Source organism: Rhinatrema bivittatum, chromosome 1 (assembly GCF_901001135.1).
Source record: "Rhinatrema bivittatum chromosome 1, aRhiBiv1.1, whole genome shotgun sequence".
Taxonomy (NCBI): Eukaryota; Metazoa; Chordata; class Amphibia; order Gymnophiona; family Rhinatrematidae; genus Rhinatrema; species Rhinatrema bivittatum.
Window position 1 is genome coordinate 647,893,262 of NC_042615.1, and position 22,676 is coordinate 647,915,937.

At 43.6% G+C, this 22,676-nt stretch overlaps 2 protein-coding genes across 3 annotated transcripts in view; one reads left to right on the top strand and one right to left on the bottom strand.

The window, feature by feature from the left end:
• The window catches only part of LOC115073872, a 350,431-nt gene extending 334,259 nt beyond the window's left edge, over positions 1 to 16,172 (bottom strand). For both annotated transcript variants that reach the window (XM_029572796.1, XM_029572788.1), the window contains exons 1-2: positions 16,055 to 16,172; positions 15,685 to 15,892 (exon numbers count right to left, since the gene is read on the bottom strand). In XM_029572796.1, the coding sequence (XP_029428656.1) occupies positions 15,685 to 15,726 (42 nt within the window). In that variant the 5' untranslated portion in view covers positions 15,727 to 15,892; positions 16,055 to 16,172. The remainder of the gene's footprint in view (positions 1 to 15,684; positions 15,893 to 16,054) is intronic.
• The window catches only part of RIOK2 (RIO kinase 2), a 146,791-nt gene continuing 140,238 nt past the window's right edge, over positions 16,124 to 22,676 (top strand). Inside the window, 2 exon segments of the mRNA XM_029572819.1 lie at positions 16,124 to 16,278; positions 20,437 to 20,575. Of these exon segments, the coding sequence (XP_029428679.1) occupies positions 16,213 to 16,278; positions 20,437 to 20,575 (205 nt within the window). The 5' untranslated portion in view covers positions 16,124 to 16,212.

Genomic DNA, 22,676 nt, shown 5'->3' on the forward strand with positions numbered 1-22,676 from the left:
GTAGAAACTTTCTCCTTCGTTCTTCTGTAGAGCGGACAATGTCCAGGTATAGCCAAACACTTTGCCCATGATACTGAGCTGTTCTATTCCTGAAGAAAAATTTTAGAACAAGGTTTCTATCCTGTTCAAAAGCAAATGATGCTAGTAGTGTGCCTCTAGTTTTACTTTCTGTATGTACTGACATCTTGATCAACTCAGAGATATTCAAATGTCTGTTGTTCCTGTACTTCCTCTACCTCATTGATGTCATCGGTTTCTTTGAAACAAAGAACGCCTTGGTAATAACCGGAATTATTTCCTTTTTCTTTAGGATTCTTTAGAATCTTTAGGCATTCCATCAAATACTCATTAAGCATGTCAACCGGAGACATTCTTTTCACCACAGAAAAATTTACAATCCGGAGATTTAAATAACGAAGAGAGTTCTCTATGTTCTCAAACTTTCTCTCTGCGGTAACCTCTGATTTAATTAAATTACCCTGAATATTCTCCATTGTTATTATCTTTTCTTCTAATTTCACCATTTTCTCTTGTTGTAAATTCGTTATTTTTTCGGGGAACTGTTTCTTATGTACATTTGTTCAAAGCTGTGTACATAGAGTAGATTTATAGAAGTAATTACTAGCAATAATGTGAAATGCTCCATACCTGAGTAAAAGTACCTTTTCTCTTACGTTTAGGATAAATGGAGTTTAATATTAATAATTTCATATACTATTTCACTACATATACAAGTATTCATTTATCTCTCTATTGTACATTGCTACAATGTTTAAGTTACAAACTAAAAAATAATAGAAAAAAAAGAAGCCTTACAGAATGAAATCAAGTAAAATCATTTGTTTTGGGTTTTTTGGGGGTTTTTTTGGTTGTTTTTTTTTTTGAGGGGGGTGGCTTTTTTTTTTTTTTAACACTTTCTGTACTGTTTCAATTTGTCATAATACTGCATTGATAAAATGTTGAAACAAATAAAATTCACTCATCATTGCCAGCATGGAATGGCTAACATTCAGCTGTCAGAGAGTTTAACATTCTTAAAAGAAAATACTCCTTGCAGAACATTTTTCAAATGCTCAAGAAAGGTTTCAATGCAACCTTGATGACAAAATTTTTTCCAATAAGCATGGTTGCAAAATATTTAATGTTCAACCTGCACTGACCACAAACTATAAATCACATTTTCTATAATAACTTACTGTTGTTTTGACACTTGCCAAATGATACCCTCTCTGTATATAGCTCAAAAGTAATTAGAAGCTGTCTCTATGATGAAACTATATATTCTACCACATAGATACTTTTCTTATACTAATGTAAAAGCTCAGCAGAGACAGGGTATTCAATCTTCTATAACATCAGGATAAACTATAATATAGCTGCTCCTGTAGTAACCTTTTAACTTTAACTTTGTATCGGGGAAAATAGAAATAATATGCATTATTGCCATCAAGATTTAGGTAACTAGGTCACAAAATCGCACACTTACTAGACTGAATTACATGCTTACATACTTAAAATGACACATATATGTATTAAACTTTTAAAATGTATTGCTATTAGGAAAAACCATGAAAAAAAGTATTTCTTGGAAGGCCTCTGTGCCCTATTAGACACTAACAAAAGGCAGGTCACAGGGCACAGGTATCCGATTAAGAACTGGTAATAACTAGAGAACCATCAAGGAGGAAAGAGAGTGTTCTTAGGGCATGCAACCTGAAAAATTATGGAGGAAATGAAACAAGGTTGCTTACTGTAAACAGTGTTTTTTTGTAGATAGCAGGATGAATTACCCATGATATTTGGCCAACATCATCCAGCAGTGCCAAACGGACTCATCTCACCTACAGGTCGATACAGTAAGGCCGCGGTAGAAACAGTGCGGCAGTGTCAGGCGCACCCTTCCTCCCCGCACGCACAGTTCTCTTCCCTAAGTCCCCGATACTCTCTTCTAATTGCATGCAAATGCATGCCGCGGCTGTGAAGCGATAGGGAAGGGTTATGCCCGCGCAACCCATTTTACTGTATAGGCGCTGAGTACAGTGCCTATACAGTAACCTGGGTGCGCTGGTACCTGTCATTTCAAATGACATTTGAAATGACAGGTACCAGGAAGTGTAAAAAACAAAAAACCAAAAATATAAAAACCTGAATGTTATAAAAAAAAAATAAAAAATTTTAAATACCTGTCACTTTCCGACTCGTGCGGTCATCCAGGCAGCGGCGGGAGCCGGAGGGCAGCGGCGGGAGCCGGAGGGCCGCGTGGGTCCAGGCGGCCGGCGGCGGGAGCCGGGTGTTCGATCGAGGCCGCGGGCGGATGGGCGCGTGTTTAATCGAGGCAGCGGGGGCGGGTGGGCGCGCGTTGGTTTCAGGCGGGCGGCGGCAGCGGCGGCGGGATCCGGGTGGGCGCGTGTTCAATCGAGGCCGCAGGCCGGGTCGCACAGGCGCGCATTCATCCAAGCGGCCTCCGGCAGCCCCCACCGGCAGTGAATGAATGCGCGCCTGTGCGACCCTTGCGATTCGGCGCTCACGCGCATTCATTCACTGCCGGTGGGGGCTGCCGGAGGCCGCTTGGATGAATGCGCACCTGTGCGACCCGGCCCGCGGCCTCGATTGAACACGCGCCCACCCGGATCCCGCTGCCGCCGCCCGCCTGAAACCAACGCGCGCCCACCCGCCCCCGCGGCCTCGATTAAACACGCGCCCACCCGGATGCCGCTGCCGCCCGCCCGAAACCAACGCGCGCCCACCCGCCCCCGCGGCCTCGATTAAACACGCGCCCATCCGCCCGCAGCCTCGATCGAACACCCGGCTCCCGCCGCCGGCCGCCTGGACCCACGCAGCCCTCCGGCTCCCGCCGCTGCCTGGATGACCGCACGATTCGGAAAGTGACAGGTATTTAAATTTTTTTTTTTTTTCTGACAGGTTTTATGTGTCCCACAGCATTACATTTTCTCGATCATCTCTTTATCGCTTTTTTTTTTAATTGTTTTTTATTGTGTTTGAGTATCTTAAGTGGTGTCGATGGATTTGTTACAAGACTCACAGTCCTAACTCCTACTAGGGGGAGGCGGTAAACTAACACGTTAAGGCCGCGGAAAGGGTTATGTGTCTATTTTAAGAAGCGCTACGGACGCGTGAAACTGGAGACTGGATTGCTGGATTGCCTTACTCGTCTGTATTGTGCGCTCCCAGCTTGTTACAGACGGGAAATCTTTAACTGCACGTTACTGTATCGACCTGCTAGCTAGTAGAGCTTTTAGCACTACAGAACATGTGAGGGAATTTCTGCACAGGCGTTGCCCAATGAGCCTCCTCAATCAATATCAGAACTAATTCTACCTAGATAGTAAACTCTTCCGGGAGACAGGCAGATATTTAGCATGGCTAATTCATCCTAGCTATGGAAGCACCATTTATAATATGCAAACATGCTTTTTCTGTCTATAAACAAGCTGAATTAGTCATGACATGTGGGATTCCCAACCTGAGGGTTGCAGTGGAGTGTTTACTGAGTAAGCAACCTGGACCCGACTGTGGACAGTAAACTACTGAGTGAAAAGATTACATAAAATTCATTGTTCAAATTTACTGTCTTGAAAGATTGTCCAGAAAGTAATGGGACATAAAGGTGTGAAATGATGACCAAGTGGCAGCTTTGCATATGTCTTCAAGAGGTACCTCTCGCAGATTAGCAAAGAAAGAGGCTATAGCTCTTATCTGACGAGCTTTGACAGAGTCTGTAATATGCATGCCTGCATCTGTGTAGTAGTGCTGGAGTCTGATATTCAGGTGGATAATGTACACTTGTTGACTGGTATGCCAAGTCTTGTTAGGATCGTAGGGGGATGAAGAGCTGCAAAGCTTGGCAATGTGGTCAAGTCCTTTTCTTCTAGTAGGCTAAAGCTCTTTTGCAGTCTAAAAATATTAAGGACTTTTCTCCTTCATGTGCATGTAGCCTAGGAAAGAAGGTAGGCAATATGATGGACACATAGATGTAGAAAGCAGATATGCTTTTTGAGAAAAACTTTGGGTGAGTGCAGAGCATCATTCTATTACGGAAAAACTGCATATATGGTGGATAGCGAACCAGTGCTTGGAGTTTGACGACTCTTCTGGCTGATGTTACTGCCACAAGAAACAATTTCCAAGTCAAAAATTTAAAAGAAGTCAATTCTAATGGCTCAAAGGTTGCTAACATCAATTGAGAGAAGACAATATTAGGTCCCATGGTATCGGAGATTTCTATATCTGAGGTTTAATATGCCATAAGCCTTTCATAGATCTGTATAACAATGGATCAGTTGAGATGGGCAAACAAACATGATAAGCTGCTATGGCATTGAGATGTACCCTTGTGGAAAATGTAGCAAAACCTGATTTGGAAAGGAAAAGCAAGTAGATCAGCAAATGTTTGGGCTCACAAGAAAACGAGCCCAAGCTATTTTGTTAACATCATATGGAAAATGTTTCCATTTAAATCCACACACTTTCCTAATTGATGGCTTCCTTGCTAAAACTATTATGTCTTCAATCTCTCTGGGCAAAGAGATATCAGCAATTACTGAGCATTCACCATCCAAGCTGTCATTTTTCGTGATGGAAGGTTTGGATGGAATAGAGTTCCTTCTTAACTTGGCAAGGCAGCGTCTGTCCCCAGAAGCTAGGACTGCTGGATGCAAACCTATTCTGTCTGAGTCATGCTGGAGCTATGAGGATCAGTTGAGCTCAATCCCATAGCACTTTCTGCACTGTTCTGACGATCAGCAGAATAAGTGGAAAAGCATACATGAGACCTGTGTTCCAAATGAGCAGGAAAGTATACTGAGCTAACCTGAATTTGCTGGGTAGAACTGAGAAAAATTTCTCCAGCTTTCTGTACTATTCCAATGTGAATTAGCTGACGGTAGATCCCATAAGTCAAATAGTTTGTCAGCTGATGACTGTCACAGAGATCACTCATATGGGTGGAAAGCTCTGCTGAGACAATCTGCTAGAATGTTGGAAAATAGGTGGCTTCTAAAGACACCTTGATGCTTCCCTGCCCATTCCCAGATCACTTCCTGGCAGAGACCATAACCCTGTGCCTCCCTTTCTGTTGACATAAAAAATGTCAACTTATTTGTTGGTTTGAATTAAAATAGTCTTCCCTTAGAGAAGATGCATGAAAGTCATCAGAACATATCCGATTGCTCTCACTTCCAGCAGTTTTGAAAATTACTTTCTTTGAGAGACCAAGTCCTTTGGGTTCAAATAAATCCTGTATTGGCATCCCATCTTTTTGTGGAGGTGTCCATCTCTAAGGTTACTTGATGGGGGCAAACACATCTAGCACAATTCCCGTTTCATATCTCCGGAAACTCATACTGTCATTGTCAAAGGGTGAGTTCATTGGTCCCATTGACAGCGTAGATCCCACAGCAGGTGACAGATATGGAAGACAGTTCGTGAAATTACATGAATGGATGTTGCTATATGAATTGAAACAACCAGATGAATGAGTTATCTCAGAGTGTTCACTCATTCTTTTTTTTTTTTTTTTTTAAATTATTATTTATTAAATTTCAAATGTATACAGTTCATGAAATCCTGAAAAAGGAAAAACATATCAACACATGTACATATTAAATATCCGGAAACAACACAAAAACAAAGACAAAAAACACACGGTTGACATTAATAAGTTCACTATAAGAGGAGTGAGAATTCAAAAAGAAATAAAAACAAATTATATTACGCAAATCAGAGAAATTTAAATATTCGTCTCTACCAGAAGTAACAGCAATTGGAGCTTTCCTATTTTGTAAAACGTTCTAAAGCTCTGAAGGATCAAAAAAATATATATTTCCCTCCCTGAAATCTAATATAACATTTACTCAGAAATTTAAACAAAAAATGAGCATTATGCACCAAAACTCGAGGCTTAAGAAAAAGAAAATTTCCTTTTAGATTGTGTTTTCCTGACTATGTCAGGGAAAATGGACATTTTCTTCCCCATAAACAAAGCCAGTCTTTTGGAGAAAAAAAGCCTCAGGGTTAGTTGCTTATCAGATTCTTGGAAGAAAGTGACAAACGAGGGTTGCAGTTTCCATCATATCGCATTGAGATTGCTCTATAAAAGCTGTTAAATCAAAATCTCCAACAGTAGATGACGAATTATGTGAACCGCCCTCTGCACCAGTCACCTGTCTCTAATCAAAAATATAAAAAGAATTTGCAAATTTAGGTTAAAGACTCTTGAGAGAGCTTCAAATCTATTCAATATCTCAGTGTAGAACATTACAGGGCACTTAGAAAAATGTATAAAAGCAAGTTTGCTTACTGTAAATGGTGTTTTCCATAGATAGCAGAATGAATTAGCCATGCTGAATGGGTAACGAAATCAGGGCAGCACTAGGTGGAGCTGTCTCTCAAAGCTAAGGCTTTTTGCTCCTATGGGCAAGCGTAGCAGGTCCCGTGCGAATGAGCCTTTTAGAAGTCTCCTCAGTTTATATCAAAGTGAAAAATGTCATCCAGAACATGTAGAGAGGTTGTTCAAGGAGGAAGGGCAGGAACGTATGGCTAATTCATTTTGCTATCTATGGATGGCATCCGAGGTTCTTGCCGCCTTATCAACCCTTCGAAAATGGCCCTTAAGAGGTGTATAAGCCATATCAAGAAGGGGTTGAGGAGCGATTACTTCACTCTCTTCAGGTCTGGTGGATCGGAAGGGATATCCGTTAGCTACAGTAGGATTCCCCAGGGGAAGGTGGCATTGGACTATGTGACCTCGGGGATAGCAGCGGCAAACGGCCTTTAAAGGATGGCGATAATAAAGGGGGATTGTCCGGACTAGACTCCAGTGGTTGAATTGGGTAAGCCAGAGGGAAAGAAGGATGCATTATCCGAAATTTGCTTAACCACTTGCTGGGAGTGTGGAGGATGGAGTGTAGAGGTTTCCTGCTCCAAGTCTTGTTGCTTTTCGAGAACCAAAGTGGAAGTCAGAGGCAAAAGCAAGCATATGGGCTGGAGTGTAGGTAGCTTGAAGCCCTGTTGCACTAAAACTAGAATGAAGCAAGGTGACCTGAGTACTTGGAGGAAGTACTTGGCACCGTCAGAGGTTGATACAGAATTTTTGGCAACCCAGGTGGTAGAATTACTGCTGCTAGTATATCCAATGAAGTCTGACCCAGCGAAGCAGGTTCCTGCTACTCCTTATCTATCTTCTGGAGAAGCAGGGGTGAAAAAACTCAGATGAGCCTGACATGGGAGGGGAATGAAAAAGATAATGAGCTTCTTCAGTTCTTTCTTTGGCCAATGAATATGGCCCCTCCCCACAATGTTTGTATTTCTTAAGGGGTGAATCCCAGTTGTGGTAGAAGTATGCTTGCCTGTTCTTTTCCAGTGGCCTAGAGGTCCTTTTGCTCCATGCTCAACTTCCTGCACTGGGTTGCATCATCCCTTCAGTTGTCCTAGGTGCCATAAGAGGCATGTGCGTGCCATGCACCTTTTTTTTTGCAATTTCAGCACCGTATATGCCGTAGCATGCTCCATATGAGCCAGCATGTACACTATGTGAGCCATCGAATGCACCATCTTATGTGTCGTGCGTGCTGTGTGCATCATCTTTGGCACTAAATGCAGTCTTTGGCGCCTTGTACATCGTACTCTGCACAGGATGCGTCATCAGCAGCACTGTGTGGGCAGTCTTCGGCACATGCGATGCTTTCTTCAGCATTTTGAGCGTTGGTACAGGTGTCTGAAGAAGCAGGGTTGTCAGAGTCACCTTGGGTTAAGGCATGTGCTTGTGCATAGTATCTGGATCGGGAAATGAGCTTGGGGATGCTGGCCGGTGCTCCAGCACATCAGGGTGTCATAGCTGGCCCAGGGACGATTGAACTGAGTGGAGGGGCTCTCCTACTTCTTTCAAGGATGATGAGAAGGCTGACAATTGGACTGAGGTGTCTTTAGCTTGGAGTCAAAACTATGTTTTCTGCTTGCTGCCTCTGTGCCCTGGGTGACATCCTCCCATACTGAGGAGACTTCTAGAAGGGTGATTCGCATGGCAACTACCACACATGCCAGTAAGGCAATAAGCCTTACTTTTGAGAGAGAGCTCCATCTAGTACCGCCCTGATGACGACACCAATTTAATATGGCTAATTCAGCCTTATCGATGGAAAAACCTTAAATTTTAAACTATAGGAAAAATTAGCAAGATTTTCCATTTTAGAATGTAATACTATATTATACTTAACAAGACTGTATTACAATTCTGTAGTATTAAATGCTCCTCTTCAATAATATTAATCTTATCAGACAGAGTACAAATTACTTGTGAATGTTCATTAACCACAGTAGATGTAGTCCCAAAATTCACAAGCATTGAATTCACTCGATCAGTAAGGGATCACTCCATTTTGAAGATGGCATTCCAAAGCACTTCTAGAGTAATAACTTCAGGCTTGCTGGAACAAACATACTCCCCCTCTGAATTGGGACTGCACTACCAGCAGCTACAGTTGTTGGAACTATCCTATCATGGGGAGATTGAAGAGTGGATGTACCAATCCTACTTTCTCCCCCTAGTTCGAGAAAAGGAGAGTGAGAAACCTGAGATGGTGAGAGACCACCTTGGCTCAGGGAGACCAACGATTCCGTGGAAGCAGGATGCAAATTACTTTCAAGCTCTGAACCCCCAGGTTGTGACCTCTGTAAAGAAAATGAGTCCATTATCAGTTGGGTTAGAGAAGTAGGAGAAGCCAACCAAAATGGGAGGGTGCAGACTGAACCTTTCCTTTTCTTACCCATCTTCCACGAATTTGATAGCATCAGGACAGTAAGCCTTTCTGTACCTAGGGGTGCATCCCTTTTGTGAGCTGCTACTCTTGATCTTTAGTAGTGGGGAATGCCAGAAGTGACATCACAGACAGGTACAGGAACTGGGTAGAACTGGTAGGCTTTGATGAAACTCGCCTCTCTCCCCCACTCATTGCAGGTTAATTCAGGAACACTAGTATCCTCTCACTCCCCGAATGTTCGCTCATTCTAATAGTAAAAAAGTACTCTTTCTTACAGAGAATCTATCCACGCCCAATGAATTTTAACTACTAGGTCGGCACTAAATTTAACTTCTCAAAGCTTACCAGAAACCCAACCCCTGCAGAAGCTGAATTGTCTTCAGCAGGGAGACTAATACAACTTCTTGAGAGTTGTCTGTGACTAGCCAATTGCCAAGGTATGGGAAGACTTGGACCCCTGACACCATAAGTGTGCAGCTCTATAGCCAGGCATTTCGTGAAAACTCATGGTACCGCTGACAGGACAAAGAGAAGTGCTCTGTATTGATAATGGGAAGAATCCACCTCGAAGCAAAGGTAGTGCCTGTGGGAGGAATGGATACATATGCTCACATATGTATCCTTCAGATCGAGAGCACACATCCATTCGTCCTTCTGGAATTAAAAAAGAATCATGCTGAAGAAATTAATTTTGAATTTCTCATGGAGCAGAAGCTTACTCAGGCTTCTCAAATCTAAGAACATAAGAACAAAAGAAATTGCCATGCTGGGTCAGACCAAGGGTCCATCAAGCCCAGCATCCTGTTTCCAACAGAGGCCAAACCAGGCCACAAGAACCTGGCAATTATCCAAACACTAAGAAGATCCCATGCTACTGATGCAATTAATAGCAGTGGCTATTCCCTAAGTAAACGTGATTAATAGCTGTTAATGGACTTCTCCTCCAAGAAGTTATCCAAACCTTTTTTAAACCTAGATACACTAAGTGCACTAACCACATCCTCTGGCAACAAATTCCAGAGCTTTAGTGTACCTTGAGTGAAAAAGAAATGTTTCCGATTAGTCTTGAACGTGCTACTTGCTAACTTCATGGAACGCCTCCTAGTCCTTCTATTATTCGAAAATGTAAATGACCGATTCACATCTACTCGTTCAAGACCTCTCATTATCTTAAAGACCTCTATCATATCCCCCTCAGCAGTCTCTTCTCCAAGCTGAACAGCCCTAACTTCTTCAGCCTTTCCTCATAGGTGAGCTCTTCCATCCCCTTTATCATTTTGGTTGCCCTTTTCTGTACCTTCTCCATCGCAACTATATCTTTTTTGAGATGTGGCGACCAGAATTGTTCACAAAATTCAAGATGCAGGCTCACCATGGAGCAATATAGAGGCATTATGACATTTTCTGTTTTATTAACCATTCCCTTCCTAATAATTCCTAACATTGTTTGCTTTTTTGACAGTACACTGAGCCAACGATTTTAAAGTATTATCCACTATGATGCCTAGATCTTTTTCCTGCGTAGTAGCTCCTAATATGGAACCTAACCGTGTAACTACAACAAGGGTTATTTCTCCCTATATGCAACACCTTGCACTTGTCCACATTAAATTTCATCTGCCATTTGGATGCCCAATCTTCCAGTCTTGCAAGGTCCTCCTGTAATGGAGAAATTACTTACCTGATAATTTCATTTTCCTTAGTGTAGACAGATGGCCTCAGGATCAATGGGTATAGTGTACTCCTGATAGCAGTTGGGAGACAGAGTCAGATTTCAATCTGACGTCAGCATACCCATGCAGGAAGCTTAGCTCTTCAGTATTTTCTTCGAAAAGCAATTGTGGATATATGTGTGTTTTAATAACTTGGTTAACTTAATAAACTTGTGCTGGTTGAATTGATTTCCAACTGGAGACCACCAGTGTACTCAACCGAAAAACGCCAACACCAGGCAACTATGGGTGTCTTAAACTAGGGGTAAAGCCTGACTTACCCGTGCTTGCCTTGCTCTTGGGGATTGACACCAGAGGTTTCCAGATTTTGGGGCAGCCGTGGGTGGGATACTGAGTCCATCTGACTACACTAAGGAAAACGAAATTATTAGGTAAGTAATTTCTCCATTTTGTAGTGTGTAGCAGATGGACTCAGGACCAATGGGATGTACAAAAGCTACTCCCGAACCAGGTGGGAGGATGCCCGTGGCCTACTTAGTACTGCCCTTGTGAATGCTGTGCCCTCTTGGGCCTGAATATCCAGGCGGTAGAACCTCGAGAAGGTGTGAATGGAGGACCACGTCGCCGCCAGACAGATCTCGGCTGGTGACAGCATCTTGGTTTCTGCCCAGGACACTGACTGGGCCCTTGTGGAATGGGCCTCGACTTGTAGAGGTGGAGGCTTTCCTGCCTCCAAGTAGGCCGTCTTGATTACTTCTTTGATCCAGTGGGCTATGGTTGCCCGCGAGGCCGCTTCCCCTTGTTTCTTCCCACTGTGGAGGACGAATAGGTGGTCCGTCTTTCGTACGGATTCCAATCTTTCCAGGTATCGGACTAGGAGTCTGCCGACAATAAGATGGCGAAGAAGCAATGAGTCTTCCGAGTCCTTATGCTCGTCTGGAGATGGCAGCGAGATGGCTTGGTTTACATGGAAATGAGAAATCACCTTTGGAAGGAAGGAGGGGACAGTGCGGCGCTGTATGGATCCTGGTGTGAATCTAAGGAACGGTTCCCGTCAGGATAGTGCTTGAATTTCAGGGATGTGACGGGCTGAACATATTGCCACTAGGAATGCAGTCTTCAAGGTCAGGAGCCGTAGTGACAGACTGCGAGTAGGTCTGAAGAAAGCTCCCGCTAGGAAGTCTAGTACTAGATTGAGATTCCATAGGGGCACCGGACACTTTAGTGGTGGTCAGATTTTCTTGACCCCTCTCAGGAAGCGTGAAAACATCTGGTTGGGAAGATAGACTGATGCCATCCACTTTGGCTCAGAAGCAGGCCAGTGCGGCCACTTGAACCTTGATGGAGTTGAGAGACAACCCCTTCTTCAAGCCATCCTGCAGAAATTCCAGGATCATGGGGATTTTGTCTGTCCGCGGAAGGATGTCGCGGTCCTCATGGTCGCCGCATCTCAAAAAAGATATAGTTGCGATGGAGAAGGTACAGAGAAGGGCAACCAAAATGATAAAGGGGATGGAACAGCTTCCCTAAGAGGAAAGGCTGAAGAGGTTAGGGCTGTTCAGCTTGGAGAAGAGACTGAGGGGGGGATATGATAGAGGTCTTTAAGATCATGAGAGGTCTTGAACGAGTAGATGTAACTCGGTTATTTTCACTTTCGAATAATAGAAGGACTAGGGGGCATTCCATGAAGTTAGTAAGTAGCACATTTAAGACTAATTGGAGAAAATTCTTTTTCACTCAACACACAATAAAGCTCTGGAATTTGTTGCCAGAGGATGTGGTTAGTGCAGTTAGTGTAGCTGGGTTCAAAAAAGGTTTGGATAAATTCTTGGAGGAGAAGTCCATTAACAGCTATTAATCAATTTTACTTAGGGAATAGCCACTGCTATTAATTGCATCAGTAGCATGGGATCTTCTTAGTGTTTGGGTAATTGCCAGGTTCTTGTGGCCTGGTTTGGCCTCTGTTGGAGACAGGATGCTGGGCTTGATGGACCCTTGGTCTGACCCAGCATGGCAATTTCTTATGTTCTTAACACAAACCACTGTGAAAACTAAACTTTTAATATTCACATTCACATGCATACTTACAACAGCAAACTGTCTAATACATTTTGTGAAAATTACATAGCACTGTAGATTACATATATTAAACTGGGACACACATCATCAACTTGAGACATATATCATCAACTTGGGAATCATTCTTTTTGGTTCAATATGTAGATTATCAAGTTATACTTCTGCTAGCACTTTGAGATTTTCAGCGTTGTCCAGTTTCTTTTACATATTGTTACACTTATTCTTTAGCAATACATTGTTGGTTTAAAAGGAAGTGAAACATTGTGTTCTTTCATGAGCATATGCATAACCAGAAGTATTTTGTTACCAGCTTAATAAATGTGATCTACAGTGCTATATAATTTTCACAAAATGTATTAGACAGTTTGCTGTTGTATGTATGTGTGTGAATATTAAAAGTTTAGTTTCCACAGTGGTTTGTGTTAAATATATATTGTCATGTATTTAGTTCAATTTCATTCTACTTTTGATATTAAATTTATTTGATATGTTTTAAACCAGTTTCTTCTAATCAATTGTTTATTCAATTTAAGGAGAAGATAATATTTGACTATTATGATTCCTTCATGTTACAGATGATATAGTTTTGGAATCACATTTTAATGCTGTCCATTTATGTTCAACATATTAACATAGGTGGTGGTTGTTGCAATTCCACCCACGGCCGGAGCCACAGGAGGTCTCTTACCTTCTCAGGCCGGCTCGACAATCACCGCCGGCGTCCCGGAGCGGCAGGAGCCACCGACGCCATTTTGGTTCGCAGCCCAGAGGCCGCATCCCGGACCCTTCCGCGGAAGGCCGCCGCCGGCCAGGCATCTTGCTCCGCGGCCCAGAGGCCACATCCTCGGACTTGCTTCAGCAAGGGAACCGCCTCCGGACCCTCCTTCAGCGGCTTGGAAGCCTCTCTCATCGGGGCCTGCCCTGAGGCCTGCTCCATCTCCTCTCTGGCTCAGGGTTGCAGCGGCAGCATGGCCGCCGTCCAGGGTCCTGCCCCTTCCTTCCTAAGGGGCGGCCTGCGGCTTCTGCACAGATTTAAAGGGTCAGCCAGGTGTGGCCCATCTGAACTCCTCCCAGGGAGTTGCCTGCAGCATCAGCCACCGGAATGGTCATTTTCTTAGTGACAGCCAAACCGAGGCATCCACCTTCAGCACTTTCAGAAGCTCCAGGGTTTCCTTAGGCAAGGGATATAATTTGTCCATTGCTCTGCCAACCTTCAACCCAGTCTCAGGAGTATCCCACTCCCTGAATACCAACTTCTTAACTGATTTATGGAAAGGAAACGTTTTCGCCGGACCCCATAGCCCATCCATGACAGGATCTGCATCTTCCTGATCAGACTCCTGTGGGACCTTTATCCCCAATTCTTTCAGAACACCAGGTATCAGGGGACTTAACTTCTCTTTATGGAACAACTGAACCTTCTTCGGATCAACCCCCTCCACAGGCAGGATTGTACCCAGCATCTCCTCCAGATCCTGGTCCCCCACTAGCTGGATCTGCCTCCAGCAGATCCTGTGCCCACTTGTTCTCATCCTCGGAAACCTCCGAAATATCCGATTCAGTACATGCCAGTGCAGGTGTTCTCAGTACTCGCCAGACTCTCATGGCTCCCACAGCCCGAGAAGGCCTAGCCCTCTTAACCGGCCACAGATGCCCCAATGGCTCATGCTCAGCTCCATGCTGCCCCACAGCTTTCCTGGTCATGTATGCCCTGTGAAACAGCAGGACAAAATCAGTAGAAAAATGGGAGGCGTCATCTGAAGCCTCCCCCAGGAGGTCCTCCTCATCCTCAGATTGGATCCCCTTAGCCCGCTGGCCTCCCCCAGAGGTCTCATTGGTTGGAGGAAGAGGAAAATCCCCCTCCCCCTCCACGGCGCACGAAGCAGCCGTGAATGAGGACAAGATATCCGCCATTCCCGTGCTTACTGGAACAGGGTCAACCACCACCTGCAGCACATCAGTGAGCCTACCAGACTTGCACCACCCACCTGATGTTGCCACAAGAGCTCCCAAAGTGCCCTCTCCTCCGGAGAGGCTTCGGAAACATCAGCCATCGCAGGAGAGTGCATGCACGTCCCCACAGATCACGCAGCTCAAGCCGCACGGTATCACACCAAGGTGCCGGTCCCACGCCACAAATAGCTGCACTCACAACGCCAATGAAGGATCGGAGAAAACAACAAATTCTCCTCTTCGGAAAGGATTGAGCGGCTGTTTTCCCCGATCCTTCAGTGGAAGTGTGAGTGCAGCTATTTGTCACGTGGGACTGGCATCTTGGTGCAATGCCACGCGGCTTGAGTTCAACAAGGCAGACAAACACCAGAAAACCAAGAAAAAACCTACATTCCTGCTCAGATGAAGACTGGTCGCAGGTTCTGTTTGTCCTCCAGAAGGCAAGGGAACTGGGACCCCCAGCTGTACACCCCTGGCAGAAATCAAGGACTGAGCATAAAAGGGTCCCCAACCCCCTGCTCGTCTGCCTAAAATACCAGGCGGGATGGCCCTACTAGGACCTAGCAACCTCCTGGGAAGCAATCTCTAAATTCCAAAGTCTTATTTTTTTTTTTTAATTAAGTCTTAGTCTGCAGGTTTTGCACCTCCACCATCTGCTGGAGACAAGGAAATACTGAGGGACTGCAGGTGCCACCTTGGATTATGTGGCAGTGTTGGTGAAACTTTGTCTCCATCTACTGGAAGGGAGGCAAAACCCTACAGTCTGACTCTGGACTGATCTGGGTACCTACAGGGAACTCGGATATTCAGAGATAGTCGGATGACTTAAGTCAGCTAAGTCTAATTGAGTGAAAGAGCTGTTCTAAAGTTAACTGGCTAACTTTAGGGTAGCTAGCTTTATTCAACAGTGCTACAGATATACTACTGAATATATCTCCAAAGTTCTCCGGGTAAGCTTATCTAGATAACCTTGCTATGCAGACCGTGTCTAAATAAGGTCCTCAGTGACGCTTTAGCGAACATTTCAGCAAACTACAATGTGGGGCTCCTAACACACCACACACCTTTACAACCTATGCCAGAGGCGGTAACATTTCCAGCTCTACAATAAACCCACAAGTGTAACAGAACGCTACTGGCGTGTCTAAACCTATGTGACAACCGTAGGAAGAATTACAAATGCACAAACTTCAGCGCTTTACCTTAGACAGCTCTGCAGCTTGCTGGGAACCGCGAGAAGTCATTTTCGGCTACCCCTGCAACTATGGGGGGAAGAAGGTGAGCTAAGACGCAACCAGCTGACGACAAAAGGGTGCTCTCGCGCCTGTTCGACTCGTCCCAACGCGCGCTCCACACTGCCAAGTTCACAACAGCCACCTGCAACTAGACGCTTCTCCCTGGCAGCCAGTCCTGACAGAGAGAAGAAGCAAACAAAGAAACACTAAAACAAAATGACTGTACTCCACGTAAAATATAAACACTTCTATTCTCTAAATATTAGTACTAACGTGAGGGCGGTTCGAATTATTTATAGCTTATAGAGAACATGTAAACGCTGCCATAATAATGTACCCAGCAGCCAGGACCTGCAGTACAGAGAGCGCAGGGCGGGGTGCGGCGCCTTGCACTGAGCTGTCACGTGGGGTGGGCTGTCTGCGTGCGCTCTCGCCGGTTCCAGATGACGAAGGAGGGCGTTTTCCCTCAGAGTGGCGTCATCAGCCGGAGCCGCCATGGGGAAGCTTAACGTGGTGATGTTGCGGTATCTGTCTCGGGAGGACTTCCGAGTACTGACGGCGGTGAGAAGGGAATGAGACCGTGGCTTTCTTGCTGTTGTGTCCCCACCCGAGTTCTTGTCTGTCTGATGTTACGTTCTGCTCCTCGTGTTTGTCTGTGTCGGCCCTGGGTTCTTCTCCCATGTACCTGTGTAACTCTGAAAAGGGTTTTTCGCTTGTAGTTTAAGATCTTTCTTTCTTTGCCCACACTTCTGGCATATAGTAATGTTTTGCTTTTGGTAAAAGTTGGTCCTTGTACTGTTGTGCAGGTTTAAAAAATGTAATATGTATCTTCGTAAGATAGCGCTAGTGTCTAGGTATGCGGATGTTCTCCTGCCCAGATGTAAGAAAAACAGAGCACTGCCATGTAGAGGACCTGAGTTTCATTCTCGGGTCAGCACTCCTCTTCCTGTAGTTCTGGCAGGAGTTTTCCAGATAGTCACTATCTTTCAGAAGACGCTTAGTTACTTTTTATGAGTAAGGTTTTGTTTTTCTTTAAAATTGTTTTATTCTGTAGTATATGCTTTACAACAATTAGTCAACAACATAAACATATGCGACATCATAAATATAGCACCGTAGGTCCAGGTACAGCATGGAACCTTCCAACCTACTTCCCTTGTTTGTCCCCTTCCCCACTGTTTCCACCCCCAGCACATAAAATTGAGAGCACACAGTACAAGTCAACAGGCAATCTCTTTGTGGAAGAATTGTGGCCGCAGCTTTATCAATGAAAGGAAGAGGTTACAGGGCCTCCACTGGAAAGGTAGTGGATTAATTATCAATATCATCTCATACATCCTAACTATCTAAATTTTTGGCTTATAATATATAATCAGTCAATTAAACAGTCAACCTAAATTGTCACTTGTGACTGACCCAACTGACAGGCCGATACAATAAAGTGGGGCCACGATTACCCCGCTCCTAACCCGCTTTCTACTCACTTTCTGGCCGCGTTAGCCCTTCCTGCGATACACTATCCCCTTTAACCCATCCTTACCGCCTCTTTAAATCCCCGGGTATCCCCTTCCGCATGTATATTAAATGTAAACGATCGAATTAGCTATTCCCTCCCATACAGTAACGCGCGCCCCGACTATCGCTATTTTACCCTGCCATTTTGCCGCGCGTTTAACCTGCTAACTTACCACCTACCCTTACCCCTGTGTTAGAGGCAGGGGTAATGGTAGACGGCAAACTTTCCCCCAAAAGGAAACCTCTAAAAAACTAAAATCCCCTCCTCCCGAAGCGACTTTTTGTTGTTTTCTTACTTTTTGTTACTTTCAGCTCCTTCCCTTCTCTGCCGTCCTCCGGAGGGGCAGCCGGCGGCGAAAGCGGCTTGCAGCGTTCCCTTGTGACCATGTGCAGCGTCTTTTGGGAGGAACCAAAGTCTTAGCGCCTCCAGTGCCCTGTAGGAAAAATCCCCCCCCCCCCCCCCCGGAGAACCCAGCTGGGTTTAAAAAAAGGATTAGATAAATTCTTGAAGGAGAGGTCCACTACCTGCTATTAATTAAGCTGACTTTGAAAATAGCCACTGCTATTACTAGTATCAATAGCATGGAAGAGACTTAGTTTTTGGGTACTTGCCAGGTTCTTATGGTCTGGATTGGCTACTGTTCTGAACAGGATGCTGGGCTTGATGGACCCTTGGTCTGACCCAGTATTGCATGTTCTTATGTTCTTACCTTAAATTTTATTGAAATTTTTATGGACATCTCAACTCGTTTTATCTCTCCTCCTTTGATTGTTAGTAAATGGGCCCTATTAATCCCAACTGGGCCTATTTCCTAAAAATGCGCATTTGGGGTATATTTACCAACATGTGCAATGTCAGGAAAAGAAAGCAGCTACTGCCGAGGCCCAAGTTTAGCACCTTGAAGCAGCTGCACAATGGGATGATAACGTGACTAATCCAGTTCTCCCTATCTCAGAGATTCCTCTCTAGCGCACCCCATATTGCGCTAGATCAAACTACCATGGACACCAATTTACTTTTCTGACCTGATGGCGAAGGCATAACAGAGGCCGAAGCAATTCAGCTGCCTCATAAAGTAGATATTGCTCCTGATTGTGATGAATTGCAGGAGGACCTTGCGAGACTGGAAGATTGGGCTTCCAAATAGTTGATGAAATTCAACATGGACAAGTGCAGGGTGAGGCATATAGGGAAAAATAACCCTTGCTGTAGTTACACAATGTTAGGTTCCATTTTAAGAGTTACCACCCAGGAAAGAGATCCAGGTGTCATAGTGGATAATACATTAAAATTGTCGGCCTAGTGTGCTGTGGTGATCAAAAAAGCAAACAAAGTTAGGAATTATTAGGAGGGGAATGGCAAATAAAATGGAGGATGTCATAATGCCTCGTATCGCTCCATGGTGAGATCACACCTTGAATACTGTGTGCATTTCTGGTCACGGCATCTCAAAAAGGATATAGCTGCACTGGAGAAAGTGCAGAGAAAGGCAAACAAAATAAGAGGCATGGAACGGCTGCCCTATGAGGAAAGGCTAAAGAAGTTAGGGCTGTTCAGTTTGGAGAAGAGATGGCTGAGAGGGGGATATGATAGAAGTCTACAAAATCATGAATGGACTTGAACAAGTTAATGTAAATAGGTTATTTACTCTCTCAGATAATAGAGGGACCAGGGGGTACTCCATGAAATTAGCAAGTAGCTCATTTAAAACAGAAGAAAATTCTTTTTCACTCAGCGCATAGTTAAGTTCTGAAATTCATTGCCAGAGGATGCGGTTACAGCAGTTAGTGTAACTGGGTTTTAAAAAGGTTTGGATAAGTTCCTAGAGGATAAATCCATAAACTGCTATGACAGTAATTAATAAGCAATAGTAACTTGTGATCTATTTAATGTTTTGGTACTTGCCAGGTATTTGTGACTTGGATTGGCCACTGTTGGAAACAGGATACTGTGCTTGATGGACCCTTGGTCTGACCCAGTATGGCATATCTTATGCTCTTATGTTCTGATAGAGCGTGCTTTGCTGAACTCCATCATGGATGCTATTTGCCATCATAGTGATCCTCATGCTTATGCACAATCCAGTTACACATGCATGGAGAGATGTGCTTCTTCATGGTCATATATATACAAGCACTCTATGTGAACTGAGTTCAAGATGCTGGAAGCAGTCTTGCAGCCACAAGAATATCTGACACCCAAAAACATCTGATCAAACTTACCCTTTCTTACTTTTCAAGTTTGACATGCTAGAACAGGGGTAGCAACTCTGGTCTTGGAGTTCCACAGATCTCTTTCCGTTGCCAGGAATATTATGCCTGTAAGTTTTGCGGCATTAGAAAAATCGACATGTATGTAAACTGTTGAATGCAGCAAGGTAATGTCTCTTCCCACATTCAAGTGCACTTTAGTACATATTTTTCTTGTCGTAAGACTTACATGCGTAAATAGACCAGAACCAGAGTTAGGTGTGTTGCTGTTCTAGGGCATGTTACAAAATCTGCGGTGCTGCTTTTACATAGGTAAGGTTACATAGGTGGTGTCTGAGTCCTGAAAGTTAGTGCTGTTTTTGTGTGGTAGGTTTGCTTCATAGGTGTTCAGTTTTTTGTTTTTTAAGGTTTATGTTGTCTCACTAATTGCCTGATAGTAGAAGGAGTACTGAATTTCTTTTTTGTATGGTGAGTAGTAAAAGAAAGTATTCTAATTCTGCTCTGTATCTTTTATTCAGGAGTGTTTATGTGGACACGGTGTCTGTTAACAGAACTGGAGATGCAGGATTTCTATCTAGTCTTTTGCTGTCACTATGTCTATTTGCCCATATGCATGTATCAGGGGCCCTCTCTGTAGATGGAAGTGGCTGAAATTTGTTGGAGTATCTCTTACTGAAATGCTAACACTGCCAGCATTCAGCCAAAGCCACTGTGGGGGAAGGCTGTGATAGTTGAAACAGAAGAGCAGGAGAACCAGACCCTAAAGCAAGACTATGGAATGTGCCATTCTTTTGTTATGTGAAACATGTACACTTTTCCAATTTGTTGATTGATTTTAAATAACCGATCAGCTTTCTTTGTAGAATGACAAAACTCTTTGCCAATTTTCCTCTGAGCCAGAACTGTATGAAGAGTTCTATATCTTAAAGAAATTAAACTATGAAACTATCAACGTCTGTCTGATTCCCCCCTATGTTTCCTTTTGTCTTTCAGGTTGAAATGGGCATGAAGAATCATGAAATAGTTCCAGCTAGTTTGATTGCCTCCATAGCAAGCTTGAAACATGGAGGATGTAATAAAGTGTTGCGGGAGTTGGTGAAACACAAACTCCTTGTGTATGAACGCTCAAAAAGTGAGTAATGCTCTCAAGAGTGGCAAGCAGGACGAGTGCCTTGGCCCTGCGCTTGCTGCTTTGGATGGAAATAAAAGTGGGGCATTGATACTGTGGTCTGCGCACATGCACAGAAGGTGCTAATGCAGCCTACTTCCTCAAATATGGCCCTGCACCCCAGTAGGTCCTGCCTGGATGTGTTTACCACATTGATGTAATTTTACAATACCGGGGCTCCAGGGAGTTATCTAGGGGCAGGTGTTTTATTTTTAATTGTTCCCCAAACCTGGTTTTAGATTCCCTCCTTTTTCTAGCTTGCTTAGTTTCCTTTTGCCAAACTGTTAAGTGCTGCAAGGTTTTTATTTTCTTTAATAAAATTTGTATTGACTCAGACATTTTTGTTGTTTAATATAAAACTAAAATTCCACAGTGCTGTGATGTTAGCTAAGCGACCACATCGTATAGGGGCTTTCTAACAGTCTCTTGCTTCTCAGTCCTAATTAATTAGATTTCAGTAGAATGGCAATGTTAGTTGAAGCAATAGACAGATGAAAGATTGCTGAATTAGCATTAGAGCATATACTCAAAATTCTGCAGAAGCGGCACAGTGACTGGAGAAAAAGAAAATGGCAATAACTGATGCTGCAGTGAGCATGGCTACACAAAAATCAGAAGCTCTGCTTACAAAATCAGACCTGACAGATTATTACAGAGATCAAGCTGATCATTTCCACAGCTTTGGCAGACTTGAAGAAAGACATTAAAGAGCATAGCAACCAGAACAGAAAACCCATCTGATAAAACACTACCCAAAGAGTTAATGAATTCAAAAAGATCTTAGTTTTTAGGGAAGGATTAAAAACTTGGCTATTTAAAATAGGCTTAATCAGTTTCTAAGGCTATCGACAAAATGAGAATAGCCTGATATAGAGTCATGTGTGATTAAAGGTCAAATTGTAAAGTAACTGTTTTGATTTTATGTATGTAATTGGTATTAATTTATGAATATGAACTTTGTGAATTTCTATGATTGTCTTAACCAAATAACAGTATAGAAATAAATAAATAACAAATTGACTTGACAAGTTTCAACAAATGGAAGGGGCCCTTGAGAAAGAAAGAAAGAGACTTGAGAGAAAAAGTTGATGGTAAAGAAAAAAATATTGGAGTTCTAAAACTTAAAAGTCCTGGATAAATTTATTTCAAAAATCCTGTATTCCAAACAAAACTAAATAAATGCCAGGATATAGAACAATATCATTTAAAAAGCGCAGACTTAGAAAAATGCCAATGTATGTCTCCAAAGGGGTGTCAGCAAGCCGGGAAGCCAGAGTGAGACCACCTACAAGGTGGTTGCCTGGTCTACTCAATCATCCACCCCAGAAGAAAAGTGAAATGAAAATCTAAAGTAAAGTAACTTTTTGTAAATTTTTGTTATGCAATTAAAAAGTATGCATTGTGCAACATTAACAAAGACCCATTGTTCACAGAACTGTCCCCTATAATATAACCAAATATATACGCTGTAGTGTCTCAAAACAAACAAACCCCCTTTAGATTTACTTTAGATTTTCATTTCACGGTTCCTCTTGGGTGGATGATTGAGTAGGCAACCACCTTGTAGGTGGTCTCACTCTGGCTTCCCAGCTTGCTGACACCCCTTTGGAGACATACATTGGCATTTTTCTAAGTCTGCGCTTTTTGAATGATTATTGTTCCCTGTACGTACCAGGATCAGTCCAGACGGTGGGTTATGTCCCCCGTCCAGCAGATGGAGTCAGACAAGGCTTTGAAGGGTGCTGCTATAAGCACGTGTGCACCCTCTGTAGGAGCCCAGTATATCTCTGACTCCAGCAGATAGGAGTAGGGGAACCCGGTGCTTCCCCTCCATGAAGGATTTTTTTTCTTTCATTAGGCTTGTTATACTCAGGCTGGTTCAAGGTGTTTGAAATAGTTTTTTAGAGTTGTCAGAAAGTTTTGTTTAAAAAAAAAAAAAAAAAAGAGGGAGTTGCGAGGACAGTTCCTCTCACAGAGCTTGCAGGCAGGGCTGATTTCAGTCTCTCTCTCTCTCTCTCTCTCCGCCTTCGGGTAAGTGTTGAATTTGTGGTTTTCTCCTTGTGAC